The sequence below is a fragment of the Caloenas nicobarica genome, chromosome 6 (genome assembly GCF_036013445.1).
Source record: "Caloenas nicobarica isolate bCalNic1 chromosome 6, bCalNic1.hap1, whole genome shotgun sequence".
Taxonomy (NCBI): Eukaryota; Metazoa; Chordata; class Aves; order Columbiformes; family Columbidae; genus Caloenas; species Caloenas nicobarica.
This window is the reverse complement of record NC_088250.1, coordinates 17775386-17799385: the sequence shown is the minus strand read 5'-3', so window position 1 is coordinate 17799385 and position 24000 is coordinate 17775386. Positions and strand designations below refer to the sequence as shown.

General features: G+C 37.5%; 1 protein-coding gene across 12 annotated transcripts in view; it reads left to right on the top strand.

Annotated features, from left to right (window-relative positions):
* The window catches only part of OSBPL6 (oxysterol binding protein like 6), a 105571-nt gene that overhangs the window by 49438 nt on the left and 32133 nt on the right, over positions 1-24000 (top strand). For all 12 annotated transcript variants that reach the window (XR_010606364.1, XM_065637139.1, XM_065637143.1 and 9 more), the window contains 7 exons: positions 10305-10400; positions 13633-13755; positions 16427-16480; positions 17197-17310; positions 17430-17594; positions 18118-18250; positions 18677-18780. Coding sequence is in view for 11 of the 12 variants with exons in the window: in XM_065637139.1 (XP_065493211.1) it covers positions 10305-10400; positions 13633-13755; positions 16427-16480; positions 17197-17310; positions 17430-17594; positions 18118-18250; positions 18677-18780 (789 nt within the window). In the remaining variant the exon portion in view is untranslated. The remainder of the gene's footprint in view (positions 1-10304; positions 10401-13632; positions 13756-16426; positions 16481-17196; positions 17311-17429; positions 17595-18117; positions 18251-18676; positions 18781-24000) is intronic.

Here is a 24000-nt window from a genome sequence, read left to right as displayed (position 1 = left end):
AGAGTGATACAGAAGGAGAGTAATAATAAAGAAACTGTGAACAAAGGAGAGATTTTGACTTTTCTGACCATCATGTAAAGGGTAGCAAATACATGATGTGAAGTGGATTTAGCAATGTCTGCAATTTTAAATGTGAGGATTTCTCTTCAGATGTCTCAGTTTTCTTCTTTGGTCTTTTAGCGGGGAGGGATGATCAGCTGTTATCTTTTTCTCTCTTTATTTCTCTTTGTCAGATTGCTGTTTCAACAGATCCTTGATTCTTTTTCCACACAGCAAACACAAAAGGAGAAAAGCTTTTAGTCCTATTGCTTTTAGCCTTGTGTAGTCACCTTTCTACTAGGAGAGCCTTCATATTTCCAATGACTATTGTCTTTGAGCCCTATGTAAAGAGTGGAAGATAAGGACTTTGAAGGAAAAAGATTTTCCAGAACAGCAATCATCTGCTTTTCAGATTTAAATGTGTGGGGTTTTTTTTGTTGTGTTTTGTTGTGTTTTGTTTTTTGTTTTGTTTTGGTTTTTTTTCTTTCTTTCTGTAAGAGCAATATTGACTAACAGGAGAAGGGGTGTACTCAAGGGATGCATGAAGGGCTGTGTTTGGGCTGAAGATGTGATTCCAGAGTCAAGGCTCTGGTCTTGCCTAGAGGTCTGTGCTGGAAAATCCCTATTTAGCTTTTTATAACCACTATATTTTAATTGTCAAAGTAGTCTCCTGAAAGCAGTATTTCCTAAGGTGAGTATCACCATTTTGTAGATATAAAAGCTTTGATGATGATGGAAGGATCGAGTCATTTGCCTGCAGCAACCTTAACCAAAGCTTAGTTTATAGAATGACTGGGAGACTATCAAAAAGTTATTGCAGTAGATGAATCTGAGAGTGAAATGTATGGTTCCTGAAAAAAGGACTAATAATCATTATCTGGATATAGGGGTGCAGTAGAAATCCAGGCCTCACACTGCTATGCACTGTATTAAGCACATAATAAAAGGCAGTTGCTAGCATAAAGTGCTTATGCAGAAAAAGAGAGAAGTGCCTTGTCTGTCGTCTCTTTCATCAGCTAATGATAAAGCATAATGAGAAGAGATGTGCATAATAGGAAAATATCATGGTTTCTATTTTAATTCTAGAGTTCCATACTTTCAGCTAACTTAAAGAAAAGTAGAATTATGAAGGAAAGTCTGTGGGCTAAGAAAACCACCATCACATTTTTTCCAGGAGATAATGTGCGGCAAATTTTTCATCGATGCATTGCAGGGACCATCGGGTTCTGTAAAGCTGAGTTCATGTGGACAATCCGCATCCACAGCAAGTGGGGGGTGCAGGAGAGAGAATTAAGAAGTGCCAGGAGTGGAGTGCTCAGCTATGCAGTGTAGAAAGCAAAAGGTACTTGATTTAAAGGGTGAGACTCTTAGTCAGGAAATGAATAGGTGAAAAAAATGAGTAGGGGAGAGAACTGGGTGGGCCATATGCTTTGAGATATTGTAGGACATGAACTAAGAAGCGAGGACTGGTTTGTAGGAAGAACGACAACTGGCTGAAAAAGTAAGGGCTGAGTAGAGAGAAGGAAAGCACGGGGAGAGGTTTTTTTTGTTGTCGTGAGTTTTTTGGTTTGTTTTTGTGACCAGGAGTATCTGGGAGAGGTGGTTGATGTGAAGAAGGAAAAAAAAAGTTTCAAACAATATTTATTCTAGTTGATGTTTAAGAAGGTCTTTTTGTGTGGTTATTCTAAGCAATAGCAGATTCACTTTTTATCTGTCTCATAGAAAAAGCAGTCTAGTAATCAGGACTGAAGCTACTTAATGCAAAATGCTGGGGTTTAAAATGAGAGACCTGCTGTTGCTATTGCCTTGGCTTCTGTTGCTGCTACACCTGTCCTGGCAGCTCAGTGGGAAGCAGCAGAGCGGTGGCAATGGGAAGAATTTTGCCAGACGCGGCTGTGGTGGCAGCAGCTGTGGGACATCAGCCGCTAGTGCTTTTCCCTTGGTAGGCTACATTGGCAGGCTGAGGTCCATCATATACACACATCTATCTTGCCTGCTAGAAATTAAAGTCCTTTGGACTCTCTCTTTTCATTGTCCTATTTCATGTAGCATTTTTGGTGTGCTGTTTTCCTTTTTCTGGGAGACTGAGAACAATTAGATGTGTGAGAGGTTGTGAAGGGATAGGAGGGAGTGTTCATGCTCATGTAGTTTGGTTTTGGTTTTAATATATTGAGATACCTCAAACTCAACTTTCTCTTTGTTCATGACTAGTTGCAGTCAGTGACACAGTATCAAAGACACTTTTGTGGCTTCATTATAGATTTCTGCCTCATAAAAAATGACTATATAATCAATTGGCATTTTTACCATGTCTAGTATTCCTCAGACAGTGGTGCTGATACAAGATTGGAATATAATATAACATAATATATTCCAAGTGGAAGAGAAATCTCAGCACATTTATATCCCTTCTTTATTCTTAAATTGAGTGGCAACTTCCATGATCACTCACTGCTGTCAGCTTGGTGTGACATCTGGGAAAAAATTTTTGGTGGTGACCTGTAAATTTCACTTGTTCCTGTCTCTCTGTGACTTTGAAAGAAAGGAAGGCAAGGATTGACAGTTGTCTACTAGATATGGTACAGACCTGTGAACATGGAGCCTTACTCCTAGCTTTGCTGTGTACCAAAGCATAGACTTTTAAGAGCATTTTTACTTCTCAGTAGTTTGTGAGAATTATTTCAATAATCATTATTAATCTCCTTGAGAGTTTCAAACTGAAGATGTTACTAAATGCCAAGTACTGTTATTACAGTGATGTAATTCTCTTTTGCTCTCTTTCCTCATTAACTCTCTTCACATAATACAGTTGAAGCAGCTTTAGAGCAGGAGTGTTAAATAAGTACTTTAAAAGCAACAACTCACTGGAGCAAGCAAACGTTCTGAGCGAGCCAAGGAATGAAGTAGCAAAATTGTTAACAAAAGCATGCAATTATCTTTACATTGGTTAGCTGCTGCTACTCTACAATGTGTTGGGGTTTTTATTTGCTTGTTGGTTTTGTTTTGCTTTGTTTTGTTTTTTCCCCCCGTGCCTTTAATAGAGTCTGAAAATGTTCCTTATGCTTAGGAGGTAGGGGGTCTTACTTCAGTATCTGAAAAAATGTCTGAAACAATGTGACTCACCAAGCTGTAGAACACCCATGTGAATGGTACATTAAGTTCAATGTCACAGCACTTGTCTTAAATGAAATCATAAATCTCAGGCCTATTAGATTCCTTTTTCATCACTCGAACAGATAACAGTGAACTACTCAATGAGTGAACATCTACACGTGGCACAATCAGACCTTCACAAGAAGGTAAAGACTTTCAAAGTGAAGCTCTTTGGGCTACAGATTTCTCTGGGGAGGGGGTAGGAACCCCTGTAAGTGAGCACGGGAGGGAACTGGTGCAGATTGATCCCAGGGGTGAGGCAGCCCCCCTAGCACCAATGGGTGTGTCGAAAGCAGGAGGCACTCCTGCTCCGGCATTGGGAATCCTTGGTGTCAGGGCTGCTGGCACATGTTGGCAGCTACACGTGCCCTGGAGCCCAGTTCAGGCTGGAGGCATCAAGCTGTCTGTGTGCTGTGCAGCCAGCCTGCAGGCACATGCCAGATGTGCCTGTATGTCTACCTAGAATTTGCATGGCAACCAGAAGTAGTATGTCCATGTGGATCTGCGCTGGATGGGCCCTCTCCAATCAATAGATATTTGGCTCATGAGTGCCCCTGTCCTTGGTAATATCTATAGTGGTTTAGAGACAAGATCTCCCAGAGCACAGTCCTGGAGATTAATAGAGGGAGATGCTGTCTCTTTCTAAGAAAGACTTAGACTTAAAGCCGTTGAAGAAATAAAACGGCCTGGATCAGTCAAGGAGAGACAGCCTGGTCTATAAGTCAAGCCAGCACAATGTCTGAAAGATCTGTGAAGAAAAAAAAGGCTGTGCAGGAGGCTTGGTTTGGTTCTTATAGTGAACGTGTGCGGGCCACAATGTCCCACAGGGTTGTGCATACACATTGTCTGAGCTGCATAAACATAGCTGTCTGAGCTGTGTTACCTCTAGGGCTGCTTTACGGACTATGTGGAGAATGCTGAAGTTAGATATGTGTTATGAAGAAAGATTTATCTTTTTAAACTGTATCGGTTTGATTAGAAATGGTGTGTGTAACTATCTTCTATTACAGAACCCGGGAAATTGCTCACATAAAAGCTTAATTACCCATGCAAATTATGACAGATAATTTATACTGCTGTTTTCAGAACATGGTCACTCTTGCATTCCTCCTGTCTGACTTTTTCCCCTCTACCATGCATCCACACCTACATGAGCATGTCTCACTTTCCTTGAGAATATAAACTAAAAGGTCAGCTTGTACATTTTTAAAAAAATGAATATTCATACAATCCAAGTGTTCTCAAACATTGATTAATATTATCATAATACGTACTTATTTTCTAACTGCAATTTGATCCAAGATGTCTGGGATCAGTGAGGAATGTGTGTGTATGCACACGAATTCAGAGGGAAGAAATGCAACTCTTCTGAAATGCCATTTAGGATTTCTGGGAAACAAATGGGAGAGAATAAAGAGAAGCTTGATTTTATTTTCCTCAATAAAGAGGAAAGACACAAAAGTAAAGACGGAGGGTGATGGCAGGTATATGATATGAAGGGTTCTATTTTCAAGACAGTCATGCGTATTTTGGATTATCCATATTCAAGACATACAAATGTATTAGGCAGAATAAATATGTGCCTTATTAAAACTATTTGCTGTTCTGACATCTCTTTTTCTGTTTTTATTAAATACTTCATCCTGGAATTGAAAATGAAAATGTTGCGTACAATTTTTTTTTTCCCCCAGTAGAATAAGATTTCATGGTAAAAAAAAACAAACAAACAAACTGATTAAAATTGACAGTTTCTTCCTAGCTCCTGTATTTTTGTACTGCATATATTAAAATTTAAAGAATATTGAAAAAGTCTAAGTCGTTAGCTTACACAAGGATTTGAGAGCCCCAGGAAGAAAAACCTGTCTTTTTTTTTGGACTTATGCACTTTTTCAGGTGAGCGTCAAACCTTTTGGCATATGATTTGTTTTAAGACTCCCTTGCAACCATTTATTAAAGCGAAAATTGTATATATTTTCTGAAGAAGGCCATGTCTAGAATGCTTTAATTAGTTAACAAATTAACATATAAAGGAATGGTTTTCTTTTGTGTATGTAATGTTATTTTCCCTCTTCTTTTTTTTTTTTTTTAAACTGTATCAGCATTAATAAAATGAATTGCTAGCCTGAGACTATTTAACAAAATATCTAGCCTTGTAATCATGATTATTAAATACTTATAAAAAGCTTTGTGTCATTAGCAAACATTTGAATTCTCTCTGACAGATATTCTCAATATATCTGTTTGCTCTGTTTTGAGACGAGCATGTCAAAATCTGAAGTGCAAAAGAAGATTGTCACTAAAGGCTCAGGCTGCAACTTGGTAGTCATTCCAAACCATCACTCTGGCAAAGAGAAGGTGGTTGTTACAATGACAGTTCTTTTCTGCTTTATCCAGTTGTGCTAATACTTCCCTTCAAGAAGCTCTTCAGATGAGCAAGAGCTTATTTCTTTTCAGAGTTTGTCAAAAAGTACCTCGGAAAGCAAAGCTTCTTTGCTTCCAGAGCCTAAAAGCATTGATGTGAAGTGCTACGTACAATACAAAGCTGGAGCTCCAGCAAGGGCTGGCAGAGAGTTCCTGAGCTAACAAATCCTTGACAGTTCTGTGGCACAAGAAGAGTTTGTTTTGCATTTCCCAGGAAAGAAGTAGGGACATATATACTTGTATGTTACTAATATGCTACCGAACTGCTACTTAGATGTACTTGTCTTCCAATGAACAGGTTACAAAGAGAAAATGTAGCTCTTAAGCACATTTCTGTACAAGATAAGCATGTGCTACAAGAAGGACAAAAAGATGAGCTATATGTGCTATTCATAAAGTTATTGTTAAGTTCCTTCAGCTGCTGGTTGGTAGCCAAGGTTGTTGAAAACAGCTATGGAGCAGTGTCAATAGGAGAGACTGAGGATGAGAATAGGACCGTGGTTGTTTTATACAAATTTAAAAATATGTGCTAGAAGAAAGAAAGGAGAAATACATTGGAGATGTCATTTTGCTTTGTATTCAGCCTTCTCTCACAATGATATATTCCAACATCAGAAGAAAAGCCAGAGCTGACTGAGAAGCAGCGTAAGATAAAAGCAAATTTCAAGGTTATTCCCTTCGCAAATAATATTGCAGATTAACTCAGCACATATCACAGCTTTGTTTAAAAGGTAGTAAAAACTGGTATGTCTGCAGTCAAATCTGTGTCTGCCTTATTACCGCTGCTGTATTTCAGACAACTAGAGAATACTGTGTTTACAGCTGAGAGAAGGTGATTAAGAATTGCACTTCATAATAATTGGAATTCAAATAAGAACACATCCGTGCACAGGTAGTTGAGTTGCAAAAAGAATGCCAGTGAATAGCAGATAATAAAAGATGCACTGGTTAGTCCTTTGGATTGAAATAAACCAACACAAAAAACCCAGAGAGAAAAGCCCTATTTTGAGTTACTCTTGTAGAAAAATGTGTGTCTAGGTCCCATGGTTATGGGGTTTGCAAGCAAATAAGATGACCCACCAAATATTTTTCATTGATTTTTAGCCACATGTTGTGCACATTTCTGAACTAAAGAGAGTCTGTGTCCAATGTGAGTGGTAAATCCTCACCAGCTTGTCTTATTCTTGGAAATGAATAAATTATAAATCAGAGAGAACTCATTATGTTAAATATAATTAATTCCATTAAGTAATTAAGCAGCAAAGCAGAAAGGGGAGGCATGAGCGCCAGACTTGTTCTTCACTGGATTTCCTATCTCTGCTTACTCAATATCTCTTTGCTTTCCTTGCCTTCCTTTTGCAAACAGTTGAATGTCTTTTCTTTTAATGGGAAGTGAGATTCAGTTAGGAAACATTAGGCTCTCCAGCCTCCGGCCTGATGGAGAACAGATGCTCCATGTGCCAGTATTCGTTCTAGTGGATTAAGTGAATGGGTTACTCAGCTCTTAACTGAGAAACAAAGTTGGCAGGACATATGCAAAGGTATGGTAAAGTACATTTTCCGTTCTTGCTCTCCAGAGAAGATGAGATTACGAAACAATATCATACTGTTATTCTCTCCATCACCTTACTTCTCCCTCACATGTCTTTGGAAAGCAACATGAAAAAAACACAGGGCAAGAATCAGCATTTGTGTTTGCCTTGTGTAGGCTTGTTAGGGGCATTTTGGGGCAAATGTGTGCTCACGTATATAATGTACGTTGCCAATAATCTCAAAGCTGAAGGAAGGATTGTAGTTAGGACTAAGACTGAGCAATGGAAATACAGAGCAATTTCAGTTCAACTTGTAATCTTGTTGAATTAATTTCCAAGAGCACACAGAATTTGATGATGCTGGCGTTTTTCTCCAAGATAAGCCAGCTAAAGCACAGGGGTAATCCTGAGCATGAGGGAAGTCTGGAATGGAGCAATGCAGAGGTTGCTTTTGTTTGCCTGTATTCTTGGGATGAGAGGAGAGACCACCAGGCTGATTCTTAAGCCTAGATTAATGGATTATTCATTTTTCTGTTTGACTATAAACAAAACCCAGGAGCTGCATTGATCTGCCTCTTTCTTCCTTTCTTCTCATCAGCTTATTTTATCTGATTTCTTTACCAACTCTATTTTTCTTGTTAAAACAAAGAAAACCTTGATAATAACTTCAAGATCTAAATCATTTTTACTTCTGTGATGCTAAATAAGTAAACTCCTGCATTATAAAAATAGCCGCTTTTCAAAATGTCAAATAATTGTGTAATTTCTAGCTATAATTTTGCAGTAAAAGAACACGCATTAATGGAAAACATTTTCACCAAGTAGCGTCTCTTATTATTATGCTAGAGACATTGCACAAATTCGAAGAAGTTATTTTGTGTCAGTGTAATGGTGGTCATGACAGAAATGAGTTGGAAAGTAGACATTTACAGACAACCAGACAACACTTCGTGAAGTCAGGAATGGAAAGAAGGCAATTTTATGTTAAAAGTGTTCATTTTCTTATTTCCAAACAGATAGTTGAATAAGTCAGCATTCATTAAAGTGCTGTTAGCTAATAATGTATTTCTCAACTGAAGTGGAACCGTAATGACCGAGGGCTGTTTAAAAAAAAAAAAAAGGCACAAAAGCCTCTTGCCTTAAAATCATGCAGTTGGAAATATCACTGGAAATCTGGCAAGCCAAGGGCTGTTGGGTTCTTCCACTCTCAATATTGTACAAAATGGAATTGCAGTTATGTAACAACAAACTGCACTGCCTGCTACATCTGAGACCTTCGGAACATCTGTGGTGGGCATTGCTCCATCTCGAGATGGAGGGATTCCTGCCTGCCAAACAAAACTGGCAAGAAAGTTGGGAATCATCCTGATTATGCTCATCACATGACATTTTAGTCTTCCTTGGAGGAACAAATTTAGGTTTTCTTGTATATTGTTTAAATGTGATACTGTGTGCATAAGTAGCATTTTGTCTATTCAATGAGAAAACTTTATCGTAGTAACTTTGTGGTGCTCAGTTCAAGCAAGCATATTAAATTATTTGACATGAAATGTAGGAACTTGTGCTGCACAAGTACAATTTTTTTCTCATCTGACTAGTAATAGACATTGGATTAAGAAATAAGATTGGCGTTTCTTTGATAAAGCAGATTTCAAAACATAGATGACAAAGTAGTTCCTGGTTGGTCGTGCGGTATATGGCAGGTAACATTATACTGCTGCTTTTCCACGTTCTTCACTTTAAAATTAAATTAAAAGTAACTGAAAAAAATACCAGTTATTGTTGCATAGTGGCAGGGATGCTTATTGATCTCCACCGACAACAGAGACAATCCTCATATTTTCCTGTTCTCATTCACAGTTGCAAATTGAAAGAGAACAATGGAGGTCTGTGTGTTGCTCTGCAGCAAGATGCTGTCTGTGTTATACATGCATTCCTGTGAATAGCTGTGCTTAGTTTTGTTTAGTTTTGTTACAGTCCTATGTGCTTAGTTATCTATATAAACACTAATATTTACACTCCTGTTTGTATGTATTTTTATATTCCCTGATTGTTTCTGCTGTCACTTGTACCTGTGTAATCTCTTCTTCAGTGAATGTAAAGAAGCTTAATTGTGAACAAAATTTAATTGTTGTTTTCAGTTCAGAAAAACTTATCCTTCTCAGAGGGTAATTGCAGTTGCAAGCTTGTCATTGTGCTACATGTCCTGGAGATGAAATAGTTTTATTGCATGCTAAAGAGATACTACTGATACATTGTAGTAGAATTCTTACCAAATAATAGTATGAAATGTAGCAGCATTTCACCAGAAAATGAAATGCAAATCCAAACAGGCAGAATGTGGTTATTTTCTCCAGTTGCAAAAATGCTTTTTCTTTTATAAAATATGAGTGAAACATTTCTGGAAAACAGGGAGACATTTTTAGATGTCTTTTAAAAGTAGCAGTTTTTCCAGGTTTAGTTGTGACATTATGTATTTCTTTTCTGTACCATGCTTTGAAGATAAAAAATTTTATAGTGTTATCATATGTAAAACCAGCTGTAATGGTTGTGTTCCATAAATGTTTGCCAGCAAACCCGTCAGCTGAAACTCAGTAACTGATCTTGTGAACACCTGTAATCTATTAAAAACACTCATGTGATGAGTTACTTCACCTAAGTTGAGAAGCCAATAACAAAATGCTAAGGCATATGAATATGTTAGAGTCAGAAATACCTTATGTGTAATGCTTTGCTTCACAAGTGAATGTAGGACAGTGCTGACTGCATGATATGCATATTTGGTGTCTTGTATCTTGGCAGAAAATGTAATAGGTCTGGGTAGGAGCACTTTGCATCCCTGTAGGTAAGAACTGCATTACTTGTCTTTCCTGGCCTTTTTTCATTCCCAGTCATTTCTAGGCTGAACAAAGTAATTAATTTGAAAAGGCATTAGTAAAAAGGAAAGCAAAGAGAGGAAGGAAACAGAGGTTTATTGCTTCAGAAGACAAACTGTTTGTTTAGTTATGTCATGCATGGGTAGACTTGGTACATTTTGAGCCACGATGCTGATATTTTATGTAAGTAGTGTAATGATCAGTCATTCATTACTTAATATGTATTTTAAAAAGTAACACTGAATGATAAGTTATCTGTAATAACTTTTTTTTTCTTTTTTAGAGTATTCATATTTTGGAGCGGAAGGCTTCCTCAGGAAGCACAGACCCTTCTTTAAGCAAGCAGTTCCTTGAAAGTGACCCTATTTCTTTATCCAAGGTAAGCAAAATCATGGGCTGTTATGTGGGTGATGAGTTTCCCTCTGTAGTTACAAAGTAGTTTGACTAGCAGCTTTGGGACATTATTTTGTGTGATTCTACTATTGAGTATATTGTGAGCCTGCCCTGGACCTCCCTGTTCCTCAGCTGAGGTGTCAGAGTAGGTGTTGTATTGACAAAACCAAGGATTTGGATGGTGGTGGTCATCTAGGTTCTTTTTTTTCCCATGGATGGTCCCCAGGAGCAAATTTTGCAATCTCAGAGTATGGGGCTAGAAGGGACTTTGAGAAATGATCCAGTCCAATCCTCTTATTAAGGTGGAGCAAATCACATCCAAGTCCAAAAGTGCTATTAATCAATAATGATATTAATTTAAAAAATATGTCTTAATGACATTCCTTGTGGGTAGTTTCTTAAAGTTTGAAACTTAAAATCTCTTGCTGAACCTTCTTCCCTGAGGCAGAGAAATGGATAGAACTGTAGGGGTAACACCACCAGTTCCTGAAAGGTGCAGCCTTGTGTGTTGTGCTTTGCAGTCAACTTCTTCCTGGCTGAATTCCTCAATTTTGAAATAACTGATTCCAAATAAATCTAATTCCATGTAAAGAAGCTTCATTTTAAAAGACTTGATATGGAAAAGTAAGATTGTTACTGAAAAGGTGAGGATGCTGTGATGGAGTATTTGGTGGAAAAGAAAAATATGAAATTAAATGTCTGTAAGTTCTGAAACAGAACTGGTATAACAAATTCAAAAGGTAGCATTCTGTTCATCCAGGGAAAATGAAATAATTAATTCTGTTTTATCTGGAAAAGAAATACTTCTCAGTCAAAAAGACTGGGTTCAGAAAGCTGTTGTTAGTGACTCCTTTTCTCCCAATACCTGGGTCACATGCAGACCCAGGGACTGTCAGCTGTGCTTGAGTTCCCCTACTCCTGCTTCTTCGTGCAGAGCTGTTTCTCATGTAATACACAGGGAATTGCAGAAGTCCTGAAGTACTAATGCTGTACTTGAGAGTTGGCATTGGATGAGGACCCTTCAAGCATATCACTTTCACTCTGGTTTTCTCCCATTTCTGGCTGCTCTTGCATAATGTCCCTTGTATTGGGCATCTCTCATCACCACAGTCCTGTGGGATGAGGCATACTTAGGATTGTTAGCATGGTTTTAAGAACAGCTTGCAACACTGGTGCAGCAGAAGACATCCACATTGCACTGAATAATTGCTCATTTTGTCCTTCCGTATTAGGCCTTTTGTTTAGATGAATAGCTATATGAGATTGTGTGATTTCTAGTTGAGAATTAATCGATACTGATGTTATCTAGTAGATAAAAGACTTATGCCTGCAGCTGATGTTCTAAAGGAGAAATCAATATGGTGAAGAATCAGTTGGCAGAGTTGCAGAGAGAGATTCTCTGCTCGCCCCAGGGGACTCATAGTTTAATTTGCCCTCCTCAAGTGCCAAGTGCTTCTTTGCAGGGAAAAATAACGCGTATGTGCTTCCCTCTACAGCAGTGGAAATAGAATACCCAAGCAAAACACAGGGAAATAAAAAAGATGGGTTTTGAGCATGACATTTACAGGCACTAGGATAGTTTCAGTTTATAGTTAAGCAGGGAAAATTAAACTGAGTAAACATTTTTATTAAAATTTACTGCGGTATGTATTACTTGGTATAGAGCCTTCTGAAAATAACAACACCTAATTGAAAATTGTAGATTTGAAATTTGCTCTTACTCTTGAAATAATATTTTCATAATAATACTGTTACCGTTATCAGGGCTGTGTAACTTAAATGAAGGTGTTACAAAAGACTGACACTGCTTGTTTTTGAACAGTTTAGTGGGAAATGGAGGAGACGAATCTTTTTTTCCGTATAAATATTTTATGCTGCTTCGTTGACCTCCTTCCTCTCTCGATAACTTTTCATAATATTTCTTGGAGTTGTGACAGATCAGCTGAGTTTACATATTTGTAGGATACAATTAGTAAAATAGAGTCTTAATGAGCAGGCAATAGGAGATTTTTTAATTGGTACAGAATTTTGTTGATTACAGTAGGAGGAAGAGGATAGAAATAAAGGCATGACTGTGTTTTCTCTTCAAAAATATTGTTCTTTAGCTGTTCACTGTAGTATATTATAACTCTGGCTTGAGTTGCACAAGTTGTCATGCATAAGAAGAGCTAGGTACAAGAAATGCACTTTAATTTGCTCCCTGAAAGGCATACAGCTAGTAGTTTCTGAAATGATACAGTTCCTAGTCTTTTTTCTAGAGATAAAATTAGCTACCTTTCCTGTAAATTTATCTTAATACAGTGAAAATGAATGCAGGAAAACTTAAAAAAAAAAATTCCTTTTGCAGATTTCTAAAGGCACAACGAGCCTGTGAAACTCTGTCATAAAATGCATTTGAAGACAAGAGCTGGCTACTTTCAAAACCAAGAACAAACCAACCTCTTCTGCTTGTCTTTTTCTGATTTTAAGGAAAAATGAGACTATACAGAATCAATGTAGCTTGTACTTTAAAGATCAGAATTTTTTTTTTTTAATGATCAGGGAATACCACAAAGGGCACTGTTAATAGATGCCCGTATATTTAACAGTATGGTTTCTTCCTCATTTCACGATCCCATCTTTTTTTAGAGAAGGAATACTCTGAGTAAAGGTACATTTTTAACATGCAGATTCTGCCCATACTCCACTTGCAAAATCTCTTCAGTCCTTTTAGTTCCTGCAGTGTAGTGCTGGTTTGTGGAGTGCCAGCTGAGTAGACTTAACAGGTGATCAGCTCCACCTCCACTTTCACACTGTTACCTCCAGTAGCAGGTCTGACCTTTCCTATGCTTAGCTCAGTCATAATTTGATCCTGTTTAATGTATTTGGATGTATATATTGCATTGGGACACAATCCTTGTTGTGAACAGCATGTCCATCCCCACCCTCAGACTGTCGTTCAGTCGCAGTGTCAGACTCTTTTAAAAGCTTCAACTTTCTATTAGTTACCTGGTAAGGGGTAGACTTCAAAAATATTCCTGTTCAGTAGTTTTAAATCAGATACAGCTGAACATAATACAATGACCATGTAGTTTTATACCTAAATAAGCTGATTTGAAAGCCTAGCCCTCCTTTACTCTTTGTCTTGCACTGGGGAATTTGTGCTACATAAAAGTGCAATTTTTTATCATGTGTGTGCACAATTACTTAATCATTGTCTCTTCATACCTTTTCAACAGGAACCTGACAGCTGGGAAATCATAGAGGGTCTGAAAATAGGCCAGACTAATGTCCAGAAGCCAGACAAACATGAAGGTTTCATGCTGAAAAAGAGAAAATGGCCTTTAAAAGGTTGGCACAAGGTAAATATCTCATAGAACAGTTGAGAGATTATTACCTCATCTTATGAGTTCGGATTTTTTGTCTAGAGGAAATTAGGATGTCAAATGCCCAGGATTTTGGTGTGTGACTTTTTCTTCAAATTGTGTAAGGGATTAGTTGCACACACAGCTCATGGCTTCCGAATTACGCTGCCTGCTGCCTAATGTTGTATTCAAAATCCAGACAGAAGTTGTAAATAATGCAGCAGATGCCATGTGGTTTAAGAGGTTTAATCAATATCCCTTTCATTCTTTCCAATATATTATGACAAAATGTAGCCATGGACTATAAGATTGCCTTGAGTTTACATTGAAGTACACAGGATTTCATGATGGCAGAGGAGAGCTGAGGGGCTTTTGCCTGTCACCCTTTTTTGTGCATGCCTACCTACCTTAGATTTGTTTTGTTTTGTTTTACCTAAATATAGTTCGTAGTTTCAGCAACCAAATACATGTACACTACTTAAATTTTCTCTAGGGGGATTAAAGGATTTCAAACTGAGATACCTGAAACACCGAAAGAACAGAAAAGGAGAGTGTATTTAAAAACAAAACCAAAAAACAACAAACCTAAACAAGCACACCAAAAAAAACCTCCAAACAAACAAAACCCCAGCAAACCACTTGCCCCCTCCACAAACAAACAAAGCCAAAACAACATCAACAACAAAACACAAAAACCTCAAACAATTGATCAGATGTATAGGAATATACTGATGATCTGGTTTTCATGCTGACCTTAAAGCAGTTATCTGTAAATACTTTTAAATGTGATTAGGAGCTTCACAGTTCAGCATCACCCCCTACTCTGCCTTACATTTCATCTAAGGATCTATCCTGAACTTTTGAAACTGTGGCTTGGTTAATAAGTTTCTTTTTTTTTTTTTTTTTTCCCCAACTGCTGCCTTGATATTCTGACATTTCTATAACAATACTTTACTTTGTGCTGAAAGCCCAGTGAGGAATTCCAGAGACAGTAATTGTAGCACGTGCTGTGTTAGTGTTATGCTGGCAAAGCAGTAGCATCCTCTGTCTATTGAATGTTGCATGTCATATTCTGAGAGTTCTGAATGTGCTTTAGTAGCATACCAGGTATAATGTGTACAACTTGGAGAGCAGCTTATCATTTTCTAAAGTGCAGTACGCTTTGGAATGAAATATGAGGAAAGGTTGTTTTCTTCTGTGTGTGGGACTCGGAGGCAGAGCGGCATGAAATGACTATCATGTTCTTGTGAAGCCCAATAATGACCATACCTAGTTGGAAAACAAACAAACAAAAACCAAAACCAAGCTGAACCAAAACCCCTCCTGTTGTTTTGACATCTTATTCAAGAAGTTGTGTCTCCAGGAAAGCACTGTTTTCATGCCCTGCGTGAGGTATCGGTACCATCTGTTGTGCAACTGTCATAATTTCCAGAACCATCTTCAGGAGATATTTTCTGCCATCTAACTACTGACCCTGCTCATAGTGTTGATTTAACAGGTTCATATCGTGAAAACATTGTCCTTCCCTTCCATGTCATACAGTGAGTCAAGGACGATATTTTGCTGTGTTCTAAATTCTTAACATAGATCAGTGCTTTAGGTTAGACTCTACAAATATGAATTAGTTAACATTAATTAGCATGTTTTGAAAATTAGTTGTGGTAAACACAAGTTAGTGAATCTCATTGCAGGTCTGGTTTCCTGCTGGGCTGTATCTTTGTGCTGTGTGCCAAAGTCTGTGCTAACTTGTCTGCAGTGCAGCTGGAGTGGTCTGGTACACACAACCTGGGGCAACTTTAGTTGCAGGAGAAGCACAGCGTGAGTAGGGGATTCTGGTCTCTGCTGTAAGAAAGCCACTCAGCAAAGTAAAGGTGTAAGCAATGGCACAGAGAGACATCATCAGGTTAGGCTAGCCCTGGTATCAATGAAGATATAGCGGCTCACACCTTATCAGTGGCTATCACCCAAAATGTAAGCCCTCCCATGACCTGGGTTTGTTGCGAGGAATGCTGTAATATTTACACTTGTACGAATACCCGTATTGGCTAGATTACCGCTAGAGAAGGTATAACCAGCATGAATTACAATCTCGTCTCTACCTCTCTGAATAGAGGTCAGCCATGAGGCATGAAGGTTGGGATGGTAGAGCAGTGTCTCATGGCCTGCATTTTTTCCCAGCTGGAGATCAAGGAGACCACAAGAACATCCATATGCGAGTCTTCCATTTGTCATGTAGATCTTGCACTAGGAAAAACTTTTCCGTTTTTGGATAGGGAAGGTATGCTGTTAACTTGACATGTGACCAGCTTCTGTGGGAAGAAAAACAGGAAGAAAATGAAGAAACAGACTTAACTCTTTTGGCCTATAGTATCTTTCTTGGAGAGTTTATGGAATTGGCTGGAGAACTAAAACAATACCCTTCATTATTGAGGTTTGTTAAGTTAAACCTAGAACATAATGTTGAAAAAAGGTAATGTAGTTTTTCTTGCTTATAACATAACTGTCAAAAAACAAGTAAGAAAATTATCCAGTACTGTATTTATCTGCTCTTTCCAACCCACAAACATTCCTTAATTGCTACAGAGTAATCCTTTTCTTTTTCAGAATTATTGTACAAAGTTTAAGTTGCATCTGCTCATTAATAAAGAGGGTTTTTTTTTTCTTTCAGAGATTTTTTGTCCTGGATAATGGAATGTTGAAATATTCAAAGGCACCAATTGACGTAAGTAAAGCTGAAGACCATTTAAAAATTTGTATGGGAATTCAGCCCGCCAGGGTGATTAAATCTCGTACTCACTCTAGCCCTATTTATGACAGCACACACATGGCAGTTGTTGATGGATTGAAAGAGAGATCTGTATATGGAAAGCATGTAGGGTTTTGGTTGATTTCTGTCCTCCAGAATTCTACATTTTCTTACTTCTATGAAAATAAAAACTACATTACTTAAATAGGTTTATTTAATGAAGGTGCTTGAGAGATTAGCCTGACCATGTATTTTTCAATTTTTATGTCAGTCAGAGCTGATTATTCTGAGATATGCAGATAGGACAGAGAAGTGATTACATTGTATGCAAGAGAGATAAAGGGTAACATCAAATTAGCTAGGTCTGATATCAATAACTATGAAGCGGTAGCAGCAGGGAGCCGAGTACTGTCTAATTTTCTCTGCTTCTCACCTGTAGCAATGTACTGGTGTGAACCAACACACTTTAACTTTGGGGTTGGCTCTGCACCGAGCACTTCTTGGGAGATATTTTTCTCTGTCTATAAATATAGTAAGGGGTTAGTCTAACTACAGGTTTTATTTTTTAATATGGCTTTATATTAAAATGTTCATAAAATGGGAAATCATTTGAGCACCAGATATTTTTCTGTTAAATATAGTGGAAAAGTGCATGATACTACCAATTTCTTACTTTGCTTTTTGATTTTTAGATACAGAAAGGCAAAGTCCATGGGAGCATTGATGTTGGTTTATCAGTTATGTCTATAAAAAAGAAGGCTCGTAGAATAGACCTTGACACAGAAGAGCACATCTATCATCTCAAGGTAAAAAGTGGTGCAAATACTTATTGTCTTTTCACCCACAGTGGAAATAAACCAAACCGTAAAAGATGTGCAGAAAAGTAATATTTTGAATGCTTTCTTGATAGTGAATTTATTTCCAGGTGAAGTCCCAGGATTCATTTGATGCATGGGTTTCAAAATTACGCCACCACCGGTTGTACCGTCAGAATGAGATTGTGAGATCTCCAAGAGATGCGAGCTTTCATATATTCCCTTCAGCCTCTACTACAGAGTCTTCACCAGCTGCTAATGCATCAGAGGGAAAGGTACGTAGTGTACTTTCATTGAAAACTCGTGTCTGCTGCGTTTGCTCATGGGCAATTTCAGTGGGCTCTGCTTGTAATGCCAATAGAGAGGAGTTTCCACTGTGGGAACCAAAGGCCAGCTAAAAGCTGTGTCTGTTTGCAGCTGAAAGACTGTCAAATTTAGCCTTACTGCAGTCTTCATTAATGACCTGCTGTAGAGATAAAGAATTCACCATCCCCAGAACAGTTTGCACTTGCCTTTGACATCAGGGATAAATCTGTCTCTTTACTGTTTGATAATGTTCTTCCGCTTAAACAACAGCTTTTCTAACTGGTGGTTAGCAAACTGTTTGCGTGTGATGTTCTCGGTTTGATTCTCCAACATGCTGCTCAGAAAAATCAGCGTCTTAGGGAAATACGTAGTCAAATCCCAGATGTCACTGAAATCACAATGCGTATTTTATATTTCTTCTGAAGTAATATGGTAATTACATTGACCGAGCAACATAGGAACAGTAAATTTAAGAATTTTATTATGCCTTAGGTGCAACAAAATAGCTTCCCCTGGCAGTCTCCTATACCTTGTAGTAACAGCCTTCCTGCCACCTGCACTACTGGTCAGAGTAAAGTAGCTGCCTGGTTGCAGGACTCTGAAGAGATGGACAGATGTGCAGAAGGTCAGTCTTTACCTTTTATTGCCTTGTTCTTTCAGCAAAATGTCTTGCTGATATAAAATAAGAAACATTCAGTTTAACAGCGGTTAAGTTGCATCTTTACATGCACATGAAGTAGCTCTTCAGCTAATTAAATGCTTGCGGTGGGAACTTCCCTCTCTGCATGTTTTGGGATGTTGCTTTAAAAAATTGTCTTAATGGTTATCATTGTTAAAATATGATCAATGTTTGAGGTCTGGACTGGTTGCTGACTCCCATAGTAATAACAAGTGTTCAACATCCCTAAAAATAAAGCTTTTACTTAGATGCTTTACTACTAGACATTTGGATGTTTAACTTTTATAATGCAATAAAGTGCTGGTGATGAACATCATGAAAAAAAAAGTCTGAACTGAAGCACCTAATGTATTTTTGGTTTATATCTGTTAGATCTTGCTCATTGTCAGTCAAACCTTGTGGAACTCAGTAAACTTCTTCAAAATTTAGAAATACTACAGAGAACTCAGTCAGCACCAAATTTCACAGACATGCAGGTAAGTATACTTGAACATAAATCATCACGCTGAAACTTTTGTTCTTTGTGTTAAGGGAAACATAGAGATGTTGTCTGTTAACTCAATTTTTTTCTGAAATTGTAGTAAATCTTGCATGAAGGGTTTATCTTAATAATGCGTAGTAATGCTTCATGTGTAAACAAATAATTAAGATCTATAATTATTTGAGTTCAATAGGATAAATCAAATTATTAAGTCATTTACAAAGCAAACTGAGAATTGTTACAATAGAAATATATGTATATGTTGGCATCGTATTTAAGGAGTTTTTGTTGTGCCGAGTAAGATATCGTTTTAAGCTTTTAAGGACTGGAGACCAAAAGACCCTCAAAGATGACGTTGCATACTCTAGAAAAGAGAGCATAGTACAAAGGTCCCAAGGGTTGGACTGTTTCGCAGTTGAGGGTGAGTTTTGCTCTTGACCATAAGAAAGTGACAGCGGATTCTAAACTCTAAATACTCTCTTCCTTTTTCACTCAGTCCCCTTGAGTAGACAAATCTCCCAGTGATGCTGGTGTGCTGGGAGGTCTAGTTCCAATGAGGTAATGAGACTTACCATTGATTTCAGGAAGAGGTGAAATATATATTTCTCTGAGTAGTACCAGAACAGAAATCCTTGAGGATTTCAAGATCTGGTCCTTAATATTGTGCAGTCATGAAGAAAGTATACCTGTAGTTTTGCTAAATGAGCTAAATATACCATGCGTTTATAGAAGTGTATGGGTAGCTTCAGCTAGTCACTGCTGTAGTTGCAGGCCCTGGCAATGGCATTCTTCTCTTTACTTTCTAATTTGTAGATGTCTAATGCTGCAATTCTCTACTAACTTGCTGTACTGTCTGTGTTGCTTGTGTCAACTTAATAGTACTTTGTCGCTTTTAACTATTTGTGCAATGTAGGCTAACTGTGTAGATATTTCAAAGAAAGACAAGCGGGTCACGAGACGATGGAGAACAAAAAGTGTCAGCAAAGATGCAAAAATTCAACTTCAGGTACTGAATGCACAATGTTTTACTTTTCACTGTACTTTTAAATTAACTTTTAAGCATGAAATGATATATTAGCTGAGACTAGGAAGTCAACATAATGTCTCCTGTTTTCCTGATGAAGTAAATGAAATCTCAGTTTGTTGTTTAAAACCTAGAGAAGTTAGTGAGAAAAGTATTGATTTTACTTTCATTCATTTGAAGACGTTGCCATCTAGGGAAAGGATTGGAATCTGAATACTAATCAGTTAAGGTGCAAAAAAGGCAATGTACATACAGCACGTGGGGGTACTGATGTTCTATCTCAAACCTGAATGAAACATGAATGAAACATGAAAACATGAATGAAATACTAAGCACACGAGTTGTCTTTGTCAAGACCTATACTAAGGATGTTACCAGTGAGAAGTATTTTCATAGGCCTTCTCTAATGGAAAAGGCTACTATGGGAACAAACTGAATAAACTAAATAATAAATTACATGAAGAAGGAATTTATGCCATCCTGCCTTAGAGCTGGAAAGTAAAAGCACAGAACTAAGCATAATATACTCATATTACTGCTAGATCCAGGGTGTCTAACAGTGTTTTGTCAGAAGTAGTTGTGTGTTTTGAGTCCTAATCCAAAACTTAATCTTTTTAATTGAGCATCTGGTAATGAAGACAATATTCAACTAACTTCAGGAACTAACAATCACCACTCTGCTTTCTGCTACAGAATAAATAAACGTCAGCAGCTTTTGATCTATTTAGATGCCTTGAAATTAATGCAAACTTTGAAAGCTTTTAGTATGTCTCCTAGAGCCACAATAAGGAGTTTTCTGTGACTCATTTAAGATTAATAATCTTAAAGAAGGAATGGTAGTTCCATCAGCTTTCTCATTGCAGCCATTGAGATTTTTCTATCTGTTATACTAGATAAATCACAGTAGGTTGAAAAATGAAGCATCTGTTAGGATTAAAAAGGTTTATTAACAAAGGAATTTTGGTGGTTGATGTCATGTCCTTTTACCTGCATTTGAAGGATCACTGTGTTTCCCTGCTGCTGAATAACATAGGCAAATAAAAGTATCAGGAAAATGGATGCAAGTAATTGGTGCCGATGAAGAGAGAGAATCAACACTTCATGTTTTTCTTTTATGCCACAATGGTCTCAGAGAAATTCCTTACCACAAAAACAATGAAAGAATGATAAAAGCAGTCAATGCATGATGATCTAGGGTGGGTTATGAGGAAGCACAAGCTGTTCTTGTGTTGCCTGCACTTGGTCAAATTGGCATTGGTCTGGGCTTCCATCATTTTGGCACCTGACTCCCAAACTGCTTTTTGTGGCTTGGCAGAAGTTGTGCCTCAGCTCCTGAAATTCTCAAATACAGTCAGTTTGCAGGTTCCCCTGAGAGCATTTGTGTGCATAGCACTGCTCTGCATGGGCCTGTCGCTCCTGGGTCAATAATGAACTCTGCCTAACCTGGGTCAGCATTAACTCCTGGCAAGCTTAATGGTGGAAATGTAAAGCTTATTTTGTTAGAGCAAAGCATGAAGTTATTGATGACTGATTTATAAAATAATTTGCGTTGAAAGAGAAACTTTTCCTGCTCCATTATCTTGCTTAGTTTGATGGGCTCAACACATTGTTTATTCTTCTAAGGGCTGTCTTGCCCCATGAATTGTCTAAAGCTGTGGTCTATGGAAGATGATCTCACTCGGACTCATTGTGTTATTCCTAATTTACTCATGTTGCCATTCTGCTAAAACATGGCTTTCCTCCCATGCCTAGGTGCTTTTTAATCTTACAGTCCCATTTTGTTCTTCTGTTAGCTGTTCCTTATAGCTTCATTGGGCTTCCGTATGGGTCACGTTTTCAAGACCACTCTAACTTTTTATGAACTCTTTATCATGGCATCTACTACTGAGGATTACTTTGTCTAATTTGTGATTGTTTCTTCATGATGCCTACATGTGATTTGCTATTGAGTGGTTGACTAAGAAAACTTCTGTGGACCTTTTCCTTTCCCCATGCCTCCGTACATCTCATTAGTTTTAGGGGATAATGGTAATACTAACATACTAAATTTAAGCTAGTTGCACTGTTAATTCCATTTGAAGTACTTGCACTTATTTATTTTAGAATGAGGAGTTGTTACCTACCATCAAAAACCCTCTCGTAGTATGATGTTGAGAGCCATCCTTCCAGGGAGCATAAAAACTAGGGAACTCTGTCTCTATAGGTGTCTTTTTCATGAGTAATGTGGAACAAGGGAGTAATTTTTGCTAGCTCAGCATCTGCTATGTAAGGTGCAAGGAGAGAATTCTCCCCTCCAGCTTTTGTATTGTACTTGTTACCAGTATTTTTGTTAACAAGATAGCTTTTGTTGTATTCTTGCTAACACATTCTGCAATATGATTGCTAGGTGTATGATGTGTTTAAAACAGACTTTTTTTGGTAAGAAAAGATGCTTGCTTTGTTTCTTAGAACTATGTATTTACCAACTAGGTATACCAGTTCTGTATGCAGTTGACTTTGCTAACACAGCTAATGCCAGTGAATAGAGTGGGGTTATTCCTTGAAGTAAAATTGAGCGTAGCGTGTCTGTACATTTGCAAGTTTGGGGATTTAGTATGCTAAATTGTTTAGAGTTAACAGCTTAATTGACAGGCCTTTATCCAAGAGTAATACATGGGCTGTTTCTCTGAAGAAAGATTGCTTTTATGAAGGAGGTTTACTTTGTTTTTAAAAAGCCTATTTAAAGTCTTACCAAAATTGTTTGCAACAACAGATTAGTTAACCTGTATTCATTAATTTTATAAATGATGCTTTTGTACAAAACCTGAGTTGTGGTGGGTTTTTTGTTTTGTGTTTGTGTGTCTTTTTTATTGTTTGTTTGTTTTTCCCCTTTGGGTAAAAGATCAGTTTGTGATTCTCATGACAATCTAAAGATCTTCAGAAGAAGAAAAAAAAATATTACTGAAAAGCAATAAAATGACCCAACATTGATTTCATTTCCCTCAAAAGCTCAGAGTTGTGAAGTGCCAAGACTGTTTGTTTGTTTGTTTGTTTTAGTTTAATAGAGAACTATATAGTATAGAGCAACCTGAAAAGTCATCTTGCTCTACTAAGGCTTTCAGCTCAGAAGGGAAACCAAACCCAAAGACTGACTTATTACCTTTTCCCTTACATAAGTATTTATTTATATTGTAACTCAGATTGTGACCTCTTTCTATTGTGTTGAAGGGAGTGTATGGTTCTGCAGAGCTTATTGTTCCCATTTTAATAATGTATACCTGCATTCAAAATCTTGCAGGCAGATATATATATTTGTGAATGTCTCTCCATCTGTATGTATAGATATTCATATATGTCCTTACTAGTTAAACAAGAATATTCTTCCAAACTCTTATTCACAGGGTAGGCATACTTCTGTAGAACACCAAGAGGTTTACATTATGCATATGATGCATTCTTTGCTTTAACAAAGTTTGTATTTTAGAGGTTAGGTACATGATTTTTAATGTGAGAATTTTAGAAAATATTACAAAGCAAGGCTTCTCTTACTGTGATCATTAGACAATTCTCCCACTGTCAATAGCACTACCACTACCATCAGCCAGAATAAAGGGTATGGCCATTCTCAGATGCAGTATCCCTACCAGTGGGAATGTTACAGGAGCAAGACACTTCAGCTAATAATTGAATCAGAATATCCTGTTCTACAACATGGTGTCCGTGTATCCAGTCTATACCATTGTTGCTTTTATGGAGCCCATGGTGCTTTCGGAAGAAGTAAAAATGTATATAGATTTAAAAATACTGAAGTGGCTATAGGTGAAACTATTGGGGAAGAGAAATGTAAAGGGTTTGAAAATTATTTTCTAAAAACAGAAAGGTGGCTTTTCTAGTCTTCTAAAACCTTAAGATTCAAAATAATGACATTTTGGTTAGACATTAAAAAGAAGGACTTTAATGATAGGTGTGGAGTTCCTCTGCATTAGACAATTACTTGCTTGACTTTAATGTACCGTGATGAATTTTCATAAAAGTGAAATAAAGGTGAAATTAAGCAGGATGAGCCCAAAAGTTAGGCATGCAGAAAAGGAAGCTGTAACACTTAGTTTTCATTTGTGCTGCTTTATCTGAGTTTTTGCATTGGTTTGGAAGCCAAGAGTTCAGTAACATACAGGAGAAGTAGTTGGAACTCAAAAAAGTGGTGTGTAGAGA